A 17,071-nucleotide genomic window follows, 5' to 3' on the forward strand; every position below is an offset into this window, starting at 1 on the left:
AGAGCTAGGTAGGAACATGGGGGGAGGGGGTTTTTAAAAGAAACCCCAGGTTTTGGGTATCCCTTCTCTGGAGGCCCCCACTGAGCCAAAGGGAGCCGCCAGGTCAGTGCCTTGTGGGCAAATCGGAGAGGAAAGAGCCCTGGGAGAGAGAGGCCAGGTCTCCTTACCTCGCTCTGCAACTTGTGAGCTCTCTTGGCACAGCTGAGCCTCAGGTCCTCCGCCAAGGATGTGTACTGGGGGAGCGGGTGTCTGTAGTCCTGGTCGCTGGCCAGGCTCTGAGCCTTCTTGGCATGCACCAGGGTGACCATGTCCAACGGCAGATGGAACTGCGCCTTTGAGCGTTCAAAGCCTTTCTTGTAATTCACCTAGAGGGGCAGACAGATCAACAGCAGCTATTTCAAAGCCACCATTCGCCTCCGGGGCATCAGGGACAGCGACTGCCATGCCACTGTCCCAGGGAAGTCTGGGGAGGTTCTTGGCAGGGACGGGGTTCCTTGCTTTGGGGACTGGCTTAATACAGAGAACTAATCTCCAGGTCCTAACGCTCAAGATGGGCTCTTCCCGTTTTCCCGAGGCAAAAAGATGCATGGCTACCCGAGCCCTCCCACCACAGGTTCTTCCCTTCACCTTCTCAAGTTCAGGTTCTAGACACCAAGGAGTTTCCTCTCAAGGTAGCTTATAAAGAGCTTTTTCAAAGCAACAGATGCCGTCCCAGGAACTCTGGGAGCCAGATGTAGTGGGTGGCCACCTAGGAAGCCAGTTTGGAGGGGTGGGTATTTCCAAGGGCCCAACCCACATCCCAGGAGAGAAAGGGAGGGACCTGTAGGCAGACCACAAGCTCCACCGAGTCCCGGGAGGAGCTGTCTGCAGGTCTCTGAAGCTCACTCCAGGCTTCTTGGGAGTCAGATGCGTAATCACCACCTCTTAGCTGCAGCCACTCCTGCCTAACCCCCAGTCCCACCCCCGAGAATCCTCCCCTCACCCCTACCATAAAGCCAAGGACAATTCATGTCCAACCCCATACTCTTAGGTCAGCACCCCACGACAGAAGGGGGGAAAACAATGTTAGAAATGGGGACACTGAGGCAGAGAACACAAGAAGTTGTGGAAAGAGTGTAAGATGCGGAGCTGGCTCCACGTCCTGGCTCTGCCCCTTTCCAGCTGACCTTGGGCAAGGGGCTGAGCCACCCAGAGTGTAGGTCTCCTTATCAGTACACCCACCGGGGATGAATAAACAGATGACGTTCCCAGAGAGAGTCTGATGGTTAAATGAGACATTGCAGGTAAAAGTGTTTGGTCCTCTGTAACATGTTGCCACATATCAGATTTCATCACTCCTACTAGCCAAGTCCCACATATACTAATATGTGCCAGGGGACAGGGAACACACATGTGCCAGCATCCAGAGGGGGGAAGTCAAGGGTTGTAATCTGAGATGCCTTCAGGAGCCAGACAGGCAGCAAAAAGAAGTGAAGGAGGAAGTGGGGGACGAGGGGGCGAGGGGGTAGGGCTGCATGACCAGGAAGGCACGGGTCCCTCTAAATGCAGCTCTCCGTAATCAACGGCACCTGTAGCTTTGCAGACTCCAGAGCCGCCTTCTGGCCAGAAGCCTAAAACTTTTATGTGAAAGTTCCCGTTTTTAAAGGCTTGCCATGAATTCACTGCAGACCCAACAAAACGCTTCTGCAATCCAAATCCAGACTTCAGGTCCCTTTTAGAGGCCGTTGGGCAAAAATCATAGAACTCCCAGCCTGGAAGGAGTAAGGGGTCAGCTAGCCCAACCTCTCACTTGACGGAGGAAGAAGCTGAAACCCAGAGGGGCTAAGGGACCTGAGCATGCCACAGAGACAGTCGGGACTGAGCCAGTCCCCGCAACCAGAGGACGATCGACATTAGCCAGCGGTGCATGGTGGGGGGTGGGGGGGGCGGCTCTGTGGCATTTTTCTCCCACTCACTTCACTCTGCAGCGAGCTGGCGTACACTGAATGCGCAAGGCTGATATCGTCTTCCAAGCTCCGGGAGCCGAGCATCTGCCCTTTCATTTTCTCAAATGCCTCTTTGTATTTGTACTAAAGGGAAAGAGAACAGGAGAGAGTAACAGCTCGGGGACAAGGGACACGGAATGGAAGAGGTGGGCATTGGGCGAAAATGTTTTGTTCTTTTGACAGTGACTGGGTGAGTTAAAAGAAACGCGTGGGAGTCGTCAAAGGGCCCGTTCTTTCATATGCAAGACTCCCAATGACTAAAGGGCTGGGATGTGACATGGCAGGACGAGTGAGCGCTCGGGCGGCCCACGCTGGAAGAAGGTGGGTGCATTGTTAGCAGTCTCCGCACAGGGACCTGCTTTAGGAAAACGCTGAGCGGAGGGTGCATTTCATCTGCCCAGGGTCCATGTTTACAAAGCATCTGGCTTTGTACCCCAGCCAGGGCAATTTTTTTGTTGTCAGGTACGTTCTTTCTCATTGGTCGTTATCTGATTGCCCTACCACAGTCAGCTGGGAGAGGAGAGGATATTATCCACAGGCTGGGGTCAGGGGCAGAAGGCAACTACATCGGTTAGTATTAAACGCTGTCACGGTAACGGAGACGGATGCTCACATCACTGATGATTTCACCGGAGGCCTTCGCCGCCTGGAATGGGATGGCGTCCAGTCTCAGTTTATACCCGCCGTCTCGAAGTTTGCTCCAGGATTCCTTATACCGTGTCTGTTGGGAAGATGTGCACCAGTAGAGACCGTCGTGTGGCCTGCTGGTTTCCCAAACTCCCGTTACCAAAACGGGAATCTGGTTTGTCGTGGGTTTTTCTCCCAGTTGGGAAGTCAGAGATCCCTGGGGTTTAGCACAAATCACCAAAGAGCTGGATCCTGGCTCCTGCCCACCCATGGGGGAGGGGGGGCGCGGGGAGGGGACGGGGGTTAAAAAGCAAGAGCTTTGGAGGCAGACAGACCCAGATTTCTGTGAGCAGCAGGTCAACTGCAAGAAGGAGGTGTGAGGCTGTACGTGCATGGCTCTTTACGTAGGATAAAGAGAACCCGGCTGTCTCCGTCAAGGAACAGGTAGGGGGGCTGACAGAGACTATGGAGGTGAAGGCCCCCGTGTCTCTCCTTGCCACAGCCGCTGGATAGACTCGCCTGTATTCTGATGCCCATATACCAGTCCCACAGAGCAAATGCCCTTTGCACTAAGGCATTTCTCTTAGCCTCCTCCTTGTAAATGACCTTGACTCTCCTGCAGGACCAGCCCCCTAATTCGCAGGGCCCAGTGCAAATGGGAATGCGGGGCCCCTTGTTCAAAAATATCACACATTCCAAGACAATGACAGAGCATCACACCAAGCGGGGCCCTTATGAGCACAGGATGCTGTGTCTGCGCAGGTCCCGAGGCCCCACAATGAAAACCCGTACCCCTCCACCAGCCTCACCTCGCTGATATTCATGGCATTCAGCTTGGCCAGCAGGACTTCCGGGAGGTCGGCTGTCTGCGTGTAATGATGCTTTATGTTTTCTCCTTGTTCCCTGTATAACCTCTGTGGGCGGAGAGAGGTTTCGCATTAAACCCAGAAGGCTCCCCCCACGCAGCCATCAGCCAAGTTAAACTCCAACAGACAAGGGTGAGGCAGCTGCCACCTCCCCACAGAGACAGGACCACGGGCGCCCTGCCTCCGTGTGGACTTCACAGCCAGAGCGGGGACGCACGCTTCATTCCCTCCCGAGTTCTACATCCCCGCTCAGAACACGACAGGCTGAAACTGCGCCCTGGGTTAACGCTCCACTGGTAGCACACGGCTGAGACGGGTGTCAAATGACAAATGAGGTCCGGTTAACATCCGTGATTTTGTTATTAACTATATAAGCTAAGAGAGGGCATCAAAACTCAGGCGGCATGAGAGACGATGGCTCATCCACAGGTGAGGTTTTCCCTGGATTTACATCAATCCTCATCCCTCTCCCATTGCAAGGATTCTTGTGCTCAAACTGTCTCCTGTGCTAGCTGGTTTGGCTCAGCGGATAGAGCGTCGGCCTGTGGACTGAAGGGTCTCAGGTTCAATTCCGGTCAAGGGCACATGCCTGGGTTGCAGGTTCAATCCCCAGTAGGAGCGAGCAGGAGGCAGCTGATCAATGATTCTCTCTCATCATGGATGTTTCTATCTCTCTCCCCCTCTCCCTTCCTCTCGGAAATCAATAAAAAATATATATATATTTTAAAAACTGTCTCCTGGGTTGGTCTATTCACCCAGAATTCTGATTTGGGCTTTGGGATATTCTGGTAGTGAGCAGGGACACATGGCGCTGGGAACAGCCACCAGAGAAAGTTTCTAAACTGGGCTTTTTTCCACGCCGAATCGTATCCGATGTGTCCAAGTTTCTGTGCATCACAGCACTGCCCCCTAGAGTTGGTTAGGGTAAGGAAGAAGCAGGTACTGTTTTCCTTCATACAAAAAAGTTCGTGTTTCTCAGAATCCAATTTGATCCTGATGGCTGATTATCAAGATAGGATACATTCCTAAGCCTGAACGTTTGTAAATCATCCCAGAACATATTCGGACGGGTGCTCGGGCCATTTCAGAATGCCTGTCGAATAAGGCACAACCGGAATACCTGGCCCAGTTGGGAAACAGGGGAGCATTCTGAAACCCCTCTCCATAAGGCTGGTAGATTTTCCTCGTAGCAAGTTGAATGGTTTGAAGATATTTCACAGGTGTGTGTGCCCTGCACAGAGATCTGTGGACCTCTCTCAGCAGAATCAGCCAACTGGGCGGACTCATGCCCTCGAGTGACTTTTTATAGCACCCATCTTTCAATGAACCCTGAGCTGAGAGGACAAAAGGCCGGGTCTCGGCTGACATTAAACTGGGAAGATGGGACGTGGCTTGGCAGTTTAGTCCAAGGTACATACACGCGATTCAAATCATTTCCAAAGCCTTGGGAAATTCCAAGGGGAAGAATTCCTGTCCTTGGGACCCCAGGAGCCCTCAGCCTGGCTTCAGTGTTCCAACTACTGAGAATTTCACCCCAAAAGTTCCAGTTCTGCAAACAATGCTTTAAAACAAAAGGAGCCGGGGTGGGGGGGGAGGCCCCACCACAGACAAATCTTCCCGACATGCAAACAGGAAAAAGTGAGCCTGGGGCTGTGGGGTGGCGGAGCCCCAGTTGGCATCCTGAAAGCGTTCACACCCGCCACCCCACATCCTAATGAGGCAGCACCCCGCTAAGGTGAGCCTCAGCAAAGGACAAGACGCTCCTTCATCCCGAGAGCAACAGAAGGAGCAAGCCAAGAACCCCTCGGCTTCAATCGCAGGGTTGAAAGAGGCGCCCACTCTCAGAGTCATAATGTATATACATTATCGCTTACATCCACTGCTTGGGTGTAACTAATTCTGGCCTGGACCATCTCCGGAGTGTCTTTAATACTGGTAAACTTCAAAGCATCTGGATGCTGACGGTACTTCTTCTGTTGAGCAGAAAAAGATCAAAGCTGTGAATTTTGTGCGGCTCTTTCATGCCATTTGAAAGAGAAAAATCATAGGTTGCTTGAGATTAGAGTGAATTTGTGAGCATAATTATTATTCGGCTTCCTCCATCTTTATATCCTCGGTGGCTTCAGGTTAATATTTGTTTCCATTTAAGAATAACCTCGTGTCAATTAACATTAAAGTCTATCTACCTGGTGCAAAGAAAACATCTCAAAATTAGGTTATACCAGTAAAATACTGTGGGAGACACACTTAGGAAAGGATGTGTTTTTTATAGGCTTCAAATACTGCCTCACAGTTGTTTACAGATCTTAGTTTGAGTCTCCGAGGCATGAAAAGAACATTCATAGTTACATTTATCAATGGAAGCTGTCTAATTTTCTTTCCACGAAAGGACTTGGCAGAGATAATCACAGTCAAAACCTTCGCATTTAACAGTGAGTGATGGTACACTATCTAACCAATTCTGAACCCGGTTCAGTTTTGGTTAACAATGGTTAAACAATAACAAGGAAAAGGGTAATTGGGGTCATCATGCGGTTTGAAACAACAACAGCAACAAATTCAAATGCTGGTGAAGACTTATAAACCCAATTTTGATTCTAAAAATCGTGCTTAAATGAATTTGTCTTTCAATCAAAGCACATTCTCAAGAGAATAGAATGGTTGCCAACTTCATGGAGTTAGGAAGCGTACCTTGCCTCCAATCAAACAAGTATTTTATGAGCACTCCCATATCCTGGGTTGTCTTAAGAAGTCACAGCTCAATATCCATCCTCTGACTTTGTAAATAAAGTTTTATAGGAACACCCCATGCTCATTCATTTGCGTACTGCCCGTGGCTGCTTTCATGCTACAATGACAGAGGTGAGCTGTTGTGACAGAAACCGTGCGGCCCCATAAAGCCAAAAATATTTACTATCTGGTCCTTCACAAAAAAGGTTTGCTGACGGCTGCTTTCACTGATAGGTGGAGGTGCTTTCGTGGCTCTTCCGATGGAGCCTCACGTTCCGTCTGAAAATTAAGAGGTCAACCCCATGTGACACTAACCTGGAAGCATGCCAGACTGCAGCAAGATGGTTGGGAAAAGGTGCTAAAAGACGTCCTGACTTCCTGAAGTTTGAGGACTTGTTTGAAGCATGGAAGGTAAGCAAATTTGTTGAGTAAATTTGCAAAATGAGGTGGAAAATTAAGACCCTTGTATGGTAGATAGCTCCAGGCAGATCCCTTTGCTGCCAGACTTGGATGCATGGAGGCATCATCGTGAAGTCTAAATGACGTGCATAATGGTCTTTATTCTTTGCGTCTTGTTATGAGGGGTCCCCTATGGAGAGCTTGGGGCCATGAATCCTCAAACCTACATGTTTGTTCCTGTAAGTTTCCCACAGGCATCCTCCTAAGATGGCCTTTTCTTCATTAGAACTTCCCAGGGCGGTACAGACTCCACCAGGCTCTCAGGGTCTTCTGAGCCTTGAATGCTGACCAATGTTTCTAAAAATTAGGCCAACCAGAGTGAGCCCGCTTTCCAAATCAGCTCCAAGACGTGTCAGGTAACTAGAATGCTCTCCGATTGGGAAATGCCAGTGCTGAGTACGTGTGCTTGAAAATCCAACACAGGGGTCTGTTTTAAGTATACATTCAGTCTCCTCCTGGAACCACAACAAGGTCCCGGGGGACTCACTGCCGAGGCTGAAGTCTTCTGGGGCTACGGCCACTCTGGTCCCCGCCCAGAAAAGTCCAGAAGGACCAGGCTACTCTGAAGGCAACTAAACAAATGCTCACTTGGTGTTCTGAATAAGTCCCTCTCCAAACAGACAGGAGCAGGGGTGGGTCTGGGGTGTTTGGGGGTGCGCAGCCTCTCTGTGAGCGTGAGCCAAGGACAGCTGCCTGGTGTGTCCAGTCCAGTAGGCCTCTACCTTCCAGCAATGTCTGGAATTATTTTTAGTTGTCACAACTGGGCAGAGGGTGCTACTGGCACCTAGTGGGCAGAGGCCAGGGATGCTGCCAAACACCCTACAAGGCCCAGGACAGTCCCCACAACAAAGATGATCAAAATGTCAACAGCGCCCAGATAGAGCAACCCTGATCTGCTCCATGAGGCTGTCTTACAACGTGAGGAAGTGCCCCTTTTCATAAAGCCGGAATGCCTTAGGGTCCAGGGAGGGTGGCCACAAGTAGACAGGAGTGAGATTTACATAGAAGCAAGACCTCCCCCCCAACAACAGGGAACCGTGTCACGTGTTCCACACCACGTGAATATTCAAAAGCTGTTTATACTGGCAGAAAGAAAGGGAGACAATGTGCATAAACTCACAAAAGGGCTTTCTGGGAGCAATAAACGTGTCTTTTCATCATCTCTCCCGTGTTGCTTCATTAAAAAGGTAAGTTAGTGGGGGAGCAATTGAGCTCCCGTTTGATTGTCATTATTATTCATCATATCATTTGTCACCCACTTTGTTTTTGCCAGGGATCCAGGGGCCCCTACTGGTGTGTGTTTGGTATGTGGTTTCTCTATAATTACCAGCCCTCGTGTGGGGTTGGAGGTCTTTCATGTCGCTTTCCCTTTTTCTTTGCCTTTTGAGTGGAAATGATTTTAATTTTATACAGAAATGCCACATGCCTCATGCAGCCGGGCCTGTTGCAGGCTGTCAGGAAATCTCACCTCGCTAATGAGTTCTCCTGCCTTCTTCACCTGCTCCACATTTAATGACCCGACGGCGACCCAGCCCGCGCCTTTCATCCACTTCACATCTGCCCTGTATTGGTTCTGACAAAGGAGAAAGAAAAGAAAAGGAAAAAAAAAGACAGGCCATTGTTGGTATGCAGGCATTTAAAGGGCTATTAGCAACTGCCAACGTAGCCTTGGTGGCAGCTGAGTCGAATGAGATGCCACCTTTGTCTTATCCATTTCTGCACAGTCACAGGTAAGGCTCCAAAAGGTAAATTAATTTCCCCTTTAATTGCAGCCTGCCTGCTGGTGGCCACTTTGGGCCCCGCCCAACACTGTTGGGGGTGGGGAGGGAGGGGCCGGATCCACCTGGTCCCTCATTAGGAACTGATGTCTACCTAGAGAAAAGGAGCGTCCTCATTGTCTGCTTCCCCCGTTTCCTTGTTTAAAATGACATGCAGGGGAGAAGAAAATGAGAATTCACAACGGAACCCAGGAGGGGAGCTATTGGAGGGAATTTCACAAGACATCCGAGGCTTCCCACGGCGCCAGTTCCTTCGTACACACCTCACCTCGGTGCGGAGGGTGGGGGTGGAGTTCTCATTCCCTTACTTGCCAGTGAAGGAGTAGATTTAATGGAAAACCATTAAATGGACACTTGTCTAAAACGGGCATATCCCCTATCTACCCTGAAACAGCTCTACCAGCAAGGATGTGTCCACACGGCACCCAGTCTACCCCGTGTAACCGCTGGCCGCCGCTGACCTGCCTTTTCAGTTCACCCCACTATGTGTACAAGAGCCAACCGAAGATGAAAGAAAACAGAGACAGGTGGGGAATATAAGGAAAAGGGGGTGAGGGCTATTGATTAGTGAGCTGATCATTCTAAAAGTTGGAATGCACATCAGAGATGCCCTCCCATAAAAAAGCCACCACTCAGAAGGTCACAAATACATCCCCCTCACCAGGGGGCAATACAAAAAAACATGGAAAACGTATGCAGATCAGAATTCCAAGAAGAAAAAAGTAGCTTCATAATTTTCTGTTTAGTCCTATTGAACTTATAATGGGCATAATTTGAATAAGAGTTAAACCACTAGGAAGCTTCCATGTTTCCACCTGGGGACCCAGAAGTAGGTATTTCCGTAAATATAAACTATTGTCTTGAAGGATCTGGGTAACCTGCACCAACACGACCACACACGCGTACACACACATACACATACACGGAGCTTACATCACTCTGTAAACCGTAGGCCTTCTTGGCCCATTCCACCTTCATGTCCGTGGGCAGAGCTGTAAAGTGATGTGACGCCGTCTTGTAGCCTACGTCCGTGGCTAAATGCTGAGCTTGCGGGCGTGCACAAGGTGGACCATGTCTAGGGAGACGTGGCACTGGGACTTGGTGTCCTCGAATCCCTTTTTGTACTCCAGCTCGCTCTGCAGCTTGGACATTTGCAGGGAGTGGCTCATTTGCGAGTCGCCCTGGGCACCCTGTGCCCCAATGAGCTTCCCTCTGGACCTCTCGTAGTCCTCCTTGTACTTCACCTGGATGAGAAGAGGAGAGCAGGGGTGGGTCAGAATCTCCCAAAGGAAGTGTGGCCTGGCCAGTGTGGCTCAGTGGTTGAGCATCGACCCATGAACCAGAAGGTCACAGTTCGATTCCCCGTCAGGGCACATGCCCGGGTCAAAGGCTCGATCCCCAGTAGGGGGCATGCAAGAGGCAGCCGATCCATGATTCTCTCATCATTGATTTCTTTCTTCTCTCTCTCTCTCTCCCTCTAAAAATCAATAAAAACGTATTTTTTAAAAATAAAGGAATTGTGACATTTTAAACCACATGCATTGCCCGGCTGGTGTGGCTCAGTTCGTTGAGCATCTTTCCACGCACCAAGAGGTCACATTTGATTTCTGGTCAGGGCAAGTGCCCGAGTTGCAGGCTAGATCCTCAGTAGGAGGTGTGCAGGAGGCAGCTGATCGATGTTTCTCTCTCACTGATGTTTCTATCTCTCTCTCCCTCTCCCTTACTCTCTTCCTAAAGTCAATGAAAACATGTTTAAAACAAACAAACAAAAAAACCACAGGTGTGAAAGTTAAAACAAAGCCATACGACAGAATCTTAATAAAAAGTTTGCCTCCCCCCCTTTGAACAACCTTTCATCAAACAGTGAAATAAAATATTACTGCTCATTATTCCCTTTCCACCTCAGCTACCAGAAAGCTCAGAGCCACACGATGCTCAGTTATAGAATAGTTTTCTCCCAATTTCCTCGTGAAATTCCATCTTTTCTCCATATTATTTGCCACCCCTCTTCCTGGATTCATTTTTAAGTGCCCTCTTGCTTTCCTGAAAGCCACTTTAAAATCCTTTTTGGTAACAGTGAAAACATTATAAATAAAAAGTATTCACGAAGTTAAAAAGACACAGAATGTCCAAAATGCAATTGCTGTTTGAGAAAGGAGCTCGAATTAAAAAACAGCTGGGACCCATAAATATTTAGAAGTATGGGTGCCAAAGGAAGCATATTGGCCTGAAAAAAAAAGGTAATAGGCCAAGAGCAATGAGAATCAGGAGAAAGAATAAGTATGGGAATGTTTTAGAAAGTGTAACAGGATACCAGTGTGTGGCACTATTTTCAACATTGTCATTGCTGTGGCCATCAGGTGACTTGGGCTCCTCGCTCACTTCTGCCAACAGCAACAGCAGTATCAGTATCTGTCACCATTCACTGGACACTTTCTGAGCCAGGCTTGCTATACACCTGTGCCACTCCAGACCAGAGCTGGTTTGTAAAATGTTACCCTCTGATAGCATAAGGAGCTGGTATTGGAATGTAAATCAACTGACCACCAAGCCACTGTTTAGTTTAGCTGACGTCTCTCTATATTTATGTCCATGGAATCCATATGTTACATAATATATACATGCCCTACGGAGTATGTAATGTGTATATACACATGCTGTAAACGGCAGGGTTCACGGAGACATGGACAAGTTGGAGACCGACTCACCTCGCTGGCCAGGTCCCTCTTGGCTTTGGCTGCCAGGAAGGCCAAGGAGTCAAGACGAAGCTCAAAGCCTTTTGCCTTCTGGTTTTCCCAGCTGCTCTTATACAGTTTCTAAGGGGATTCAGGAGAAAAGAGATCATCTTCACATGAGACCATTCCCATGGACTCGTTATGTAACAACCCCTCTGGGAGGCAAACATCGATCACGCCTTTCCCCCAAACCCCAAGACCTCAGAAACCCTGTAACCTGAACACAACCAGGCCTCCTTGTTACTGCCTTAACGCCTCTTGCTACACATGGCGTCAATCAAAAAGGAGCAGACATGGAATTCGAGAGGCCTTGACATGCCGAAGATGGGATAGCATGACATGACCACAGCAACCTTTCTGGAAGGTGTTCTCCAGCTCAGTGCACACCCCACTGATCCAGCCGCTGCCCCACTCTTCTTTCCCTGTCCCCCAGCCTCTAGTTCCTCTGCGTCTTTTCCTTTCTTCTCCCATTTCCTGTCCTGCCTCCACCTCCAGATTTCAAGTTCTTTCGTCTGGAAGGCTCCCCTGCCTGCTGTGTGTGAGTCACTTTAGCCTCTGTCACTCCCTCTAATTCTTTCCTCTCCCTGTTAATCAGATCATGACCCCAAAGACCTGGGAGCTGAGTGGCAGCGCGAAGGCCCCTCCTTAGAAGACACAGATGGGAAAATGTATTCTTACTGTTGTGTCTAAGAGCAAAGCTACCCTGTGCACAGTCCTCTGAGTGCTTTCTGTATATTAGCTCATTGCAGCCTCATGACAACCCCATGAGGAAGGGACTGGTATTACCCTCACTTTACCAATTGGACAACTGAGAGCAAAAATTTGCCCAAAGTCACTCACCTAGTAACTGGCAGAGCCAAGGATCAAACCCAGGCAGTTTAGAGCAAACGTCTGAGCTCTTACTCCCTCCCCTATGACACTGCTCCTATGCTGTGTCCACTCTGACCCCAAGATAACCACTGCCTCCTACTCCTTCACATAGTCAGTGGCTCAAGTCACCACTCCTATGAAAGGTTGTCCTCCCCGTAAAACACTGGTCAGGAACAAGGTTTTTAGACAAGCTTGTAGACAAGCTGTTTACAATGACCAGATGTATGCAACCCGAGCTGACCCACCAACATGGCTGGTCAGGTTTGGGGGTCCAGGTGCCTACACAGGGAAGCCAGACCCCCATGCTGTACCTCGCTGAGATTGGCAGCATTGGCTCGGGCCTGTAAGAAGAGGGGTTCGTCTTTGCTGATGCTGTACTGGTGGAGGGACTGCTCGTTTCCTGCCTTGTAGGCCACCTGTTGGGAGAGAGAACTGGGTCAGGAGCAGGTGGGCGGATGGGCATCACTCATGGGTTCTTATGTCTGCTTGAATCTTCTGTGCCTTGCCTGGGAAGACCTTACAAAACCACCCAGACCAGACAGTGGCCGGTAAGATACAGTAAATGAGGCTTAACACAGGAGAGTTACTAGGAGGAGAAGCAGCAGTGAGGAGTTGAGAGAAGAATGTGGCCGGGAACCAACCCCAAAATCCCTCATGCCTTTCCCTTGAGAAGACATAGACCTCCCTATGGTGTTCTCACCTAGGCTGTCTGCAGCCTTAAAGTAACCCATCAGAGAGCTCAAATGAGCACAGACTCTCCAAGCAGGAAAAATGAAAATCGCACTCTGCCTCCTGCGCCCCCATAATCGAGCCTAATGCATTCATTGGTCTGACACCTGGAAAGTGAGCAGCGACCAGAACGACACCATGAGTGAACATCTCCAACACTCTGGCTCTTTCTCCCTCTCCTTTCCTCCCAACAACTTGAGTTTCCAAACAGTGGCTTTCTGCTGACTCGTTACGTTGATAGCATCCTTTCTGGCAGGTGTACCTGGACCTTTAGGAGGGAAAGTGAGGACCGTAGCAACTACGGTTCCTACTTGGTGCAGGTGCACAACCAGTGTTGAACACTGATGTATCGATAACACGTGTGGAGTTTCACTGCTCTGCCCCCCACATGTGAGCTCAAGCGGGCATGAACTGTACACAACCCACAAGCAAATATCATTGTCCCCCACGATAAAGCTCTACTGGCTCCAGAATTATAGAGCCTCTGATGAGAGATAGAAGGAGAAAGAAAGAAGAAGAAAGAAGGAACTAGGCAATAAGGAAAGCTGAAAGGAATAAAATCAGATGGCATTGACCCCAACAACCAGGGAGAAGTGTGGTGAATGAGGAAGGGAGATCTGGGATCCAGCTCCCAGAGACAGCCTGGAAGCCTGCAGAAAGCTGGGTCCAGCCTATTTAAAGGGATGATTCTTTGTTGGTCCCTGGATCGTGCCTGGGCAGCACCTGCTGTTGTCCCCAGAGGCTCCCAGGCCCATGACACAGCAGCTTGGTGGAGAGAGGGCAGCCCGGGACTCACCCCGCTCTGCAGCTCCTGGCTCTTCTTGGCGTGCTCCATCTGGGAGCTGTCGGCCACACTGGTGAACTTCAGCTCGTCCACCCTCTGCCTGTAGTTTTTCTGTTTTCAAAGAAAAGGGACCCCATTAGGATGAGACTGTCCTCTCTCTCTCTCTCTCTCTCTCTCTCTCTCTCTCTCTCTCTGGCCCAAGCATGTCCTGGGGTTGGGGGGGATGTTCCTACTGGTCCTGCACTTAGGGCCAGGCAGACCTGAGACTGCCTGCTCTGGTGAGAGTGTTTTAGTTGCTACTCCTGCGTTTTCTCCTAATCAATTCTGTATTTCACCATGTGCCCTGGGATGTGTCCATCTTATAAATCTAGATCTGACCCAGGATAGGGAGGTGTAAGGAACTTGGACTTCACAATCATGAAGACCGAAGTTTGAATCTCACCTCCACCTCCTTCCAGCTTCAGAGATGAGCAAAACCCCCAGTGCTGTCGGCAAGAGGATTATAGATACCAACTGAACCCCAAATAGGGATTGGAATATTTTAAAAAACTCCAAATCTCCTCCCTACAGGAAAATAAAATTCTAGAGCAAATACTCCAGACAATTGCAGTTTCCTTTCTAGCTCCATTGTGTTGATGGAAAACTCCTTCCCCACATAATTGAAGGAAGTGACATTGCCCTTCCAGGGTTGAAATTCCCCCTGATCCCCCACTCCACACACTGGTAAACAAGGAGCCAAGAATCACCCTGGACAGGGCACAGCAGGGACATTAAAAAGGCGATGGAGATGGTATCTACGTGTCCCTTGAGGAGCTTAACAATGAGTAGGCACAGGAAGTGAGGTAGAAACACATTCCTCAGGCTGAATTCATTCCTAAGGCTAGTTGGGGTCCCTTACTGCACTCCTGTCCAAGACAAATGAAGCTTTAGTGGCTCCCCCTGTATTTTAGCTGGTCTCAAAGAAGCTAAGTAATAGGACCCTAAAGGGTTATTCTATTCTCTCTACCTTCCTTATTTATACATTCTGGCCATAAATGTGTCTGGGTTGGAGAGAAAGGTGAGTACGTAGGAAATAAGGATAAATTTCAAAAACGTGATTTGGAGGTGCAATATTGCTTAGTGGTCAAAAGCCGGGGCACTGGATCTAACACTTGATTCCGTTGCCACCTCTGCTAGTTCCTGGAAGTGTGACTTTAAGTCTCACTTTCCTCGTGTGTAAAATGGGATGTTAACAGAATAATAATAGTGTCACTCACCTAGGGCTGCTGTGAGCAATAAATGAGCAATATGTAGGTAACACACTCGAAGTGGTAAATAAATGACAGTGTAGGTAACACACTCGAAGTGGTAAATAAATGACAGCAATGAGTACATAATTATCAGTCCACAGTTGGCAGCTATGACTACCACTATTATTACCATTTGCAAGAGAAATGCCGACTCAGCCTTCCTGGCCACGACACAAGAATCCCCTTTAAAAGATCCCAAAGAGCGATCCTGAAATAGTCCCATTTCCAAATGAAATGCCCTTCAAAAGTCCTCCTGTGCCTGCTGCCAAAGCCAGCTTTACACAGTGCAAAGAGAAGCAAGCTTGGAGCCATGACGACTTTGGAGGGTAGCCTGTCCAACCTTCTCATTTTTATGTGAAAGAGGGTGGGAAGGGTTGAATGACTTGCTCAAAGTCTGCAGTGAATGAAAGGCAAGGGTGTAATGAGAACGCTGTCCTCCAAATGTCCAACTCTAATTCAGAAGTAATCACAAACTCGTACACAACGAACATGTGCTTCTTCGTGCCAACAGATTGTGTATGACAACCTTTCTGAACTCTTCTGTGGACGCTGCTGCTACTTACATTGCTGGGCTGCGTACACATACCTTCCCCAAGTGCAAAATAAAAAAATACTCCTATGAGTCATACCCCAAATAATCCTGGGGGTTGGGGGGGGGGATCAGAGGACAAGATCACTAGTAAAAGCCAGGGGCCTCAGCTCAGGTTACCTCGCTGACCAGCTGTCCAGCCTTCTTGGCCTGTTCCAAATTGAGACTGCCCTCCGTCAGCCACCCCACGCCTTTCATCCACGCCAGGTCAGATTTGTACTGCAGCTGCAAGAGAAAAGCCGGTCTCTAACAGATGCATGGGTGCAGACTGCGCAAAGGTGAGGGGAGAGTTAGGGAAATCCTTGCTTCTGCATCGTCTTCCTAGAAGAACTGCGCCCTACTCCTTCATAATCTGTCAGGACTCTGCCTAGGTAGGGAAGGACACTGGGCCCACTTTTGTAACCATGTTCTACTTTAGCACTGAAACATCATAACCTAACCAGAAAGTGGGCTTTTCAGACTTTTTGATCAAGGACCTCATCTTTCAATCCGCTAAATTTCCGAGATTTACTTACCATTTTCAACATTTGATTCCTCTTCGCTCATCTTGAGTTTTGTCATGGCTCTGAGCCCCCTGTCCTGCATCCTCTAGTCTCCATTGTCTCAGCTAAAACTATATCTCTACCTCCCCATCCACCCTCCTCAGGCCTGGTACATCTCCAGCAGTTCTTCCTGGTCCTTCTAGTTATGTCATAGACACGTGCACAGGTTCACTCTCAAAGTGTCACTGCATCCCACTGCGAGAGATGCACGGGAGACTGTCAATGAGGGGGGCTCACCTCGCTCTGGAGCCCGTAGGCTTTCTTGGCCCACTGCGTCTTCATATCTTCAGGCAGCACGGTGTATTCGTGCAGCTTTTTCCTGTAGTCCAGGTCACTGGCCAGAGCTTGGGCCTTCTTAGCATGCCTGATGTTTACCATGTCCATGGGCAGGTGAAAGTGGGTCTTACTCTCTTCAAAGCCTTTCTTGTATTCAACCTTGAATGTACCAAAACAAGGCCCATTACTCGAAGCCTGTGTTTGCAGGCGTGATATGGAAACACAGGAAAGAAGCCCACATTTTCGCGAGAAGTTGGCGCTCTGGGCAATGGCACCCATCTGTCAGGAAAGTGGGACCCATTTCTGGCTCTGGAAGATGACAGTGCCGGGGAGATGAGATTCCACACTACTTTGTCTCTGGGAGAAATGCCTCCTTCCAATCCTAAATCATTTTATCTGGCTACCCCAGGAGGCAAACACTTTATCCATGGTTTCTGTAGAAGCTTGAAAAGGTAGAATAACAAAGCTTAGGCTCCAGAGCCAGAGAAGCCTGAGTTCAAACCTGATCTGCCCTCTGCCAACTGGATGATCTCTGGTAAGTTACATCATCTCTCTAAGGCAGCGGTTCTCAACCTGTGGGTCGCGATCCCTTTGATGGTCGAACGACCCTTTCACAGGGGTCGCCTAAGACCATCCTGCGTATCAGATATTTACATTACGATTCATAACAGTAGCAACATTACAGTTATGAAGTAGCAACGAAAATCTACACTAATAAAAGAGAAACATGGTAATTGGCGTACGACCGCTACCCTTCCCATTGGCTAATCAGCATATCCTTATGCAAATTAACTGTCAGCCAAGATGGCGGC

General features: G+C 49.1%; 1 protein-coding gene across 1 annotated transcript in view; it reads right to left on the reverse strand.

Annotated features, from left to right (window-relative positions):
- Nucleotides 1-17,071, reverse strand: part of NRAP (nebulin related anchoring protein) — a 63,601-nt gene that overhangs the window by 21,286 nt on the left and 25,244 nt on the right. The window contains 13 exon segments of the mRNA XM_006088141.3: nt 168-365; nt 1,956-2,069; nt 2,599-2,706; nt 3,422-3,526; nt 5,353-5,451; nt 8,136-8,240; nt 9,379-9,491; nt 9,494-9,689; nt 11,154-11,261; nt 12,362-12,466; nt 13,576-13,674; nt 15,562-15,666; nt 16,221-16,418. Coding sequence (XP_006088203.1) covers nt 168-365; nt 1,956-2,069; nt 2,599-2,706; nt 3,422-3,526; nt 5,353-5,451; nt 8,136-8,240; nt 9,379-9,491; nt 9,494-9,689; nt 11,154-11,261; nt 12,362-12,466; nt 13,576-13,674; nt 15,562-15,666; nt 16,221-16,418 — 1,653 coding nt within the window.

The sequence above is a fragment of the Myotis lucifugus genome, unplaced genomic scaffold (assembly GCF_000147115.1).
Source record: "Myotis lucifugus unplaced genomic scaffold, Myoluc2.0 scaffold_44, whole genome shotgun sequence".
NCBI classification, from domain to species: Eukaryota; Metazoa; Chordata; class Mammalia; order Chiroptera; family Vespertilionidae; genus Myotis; species Myotis lucifugus.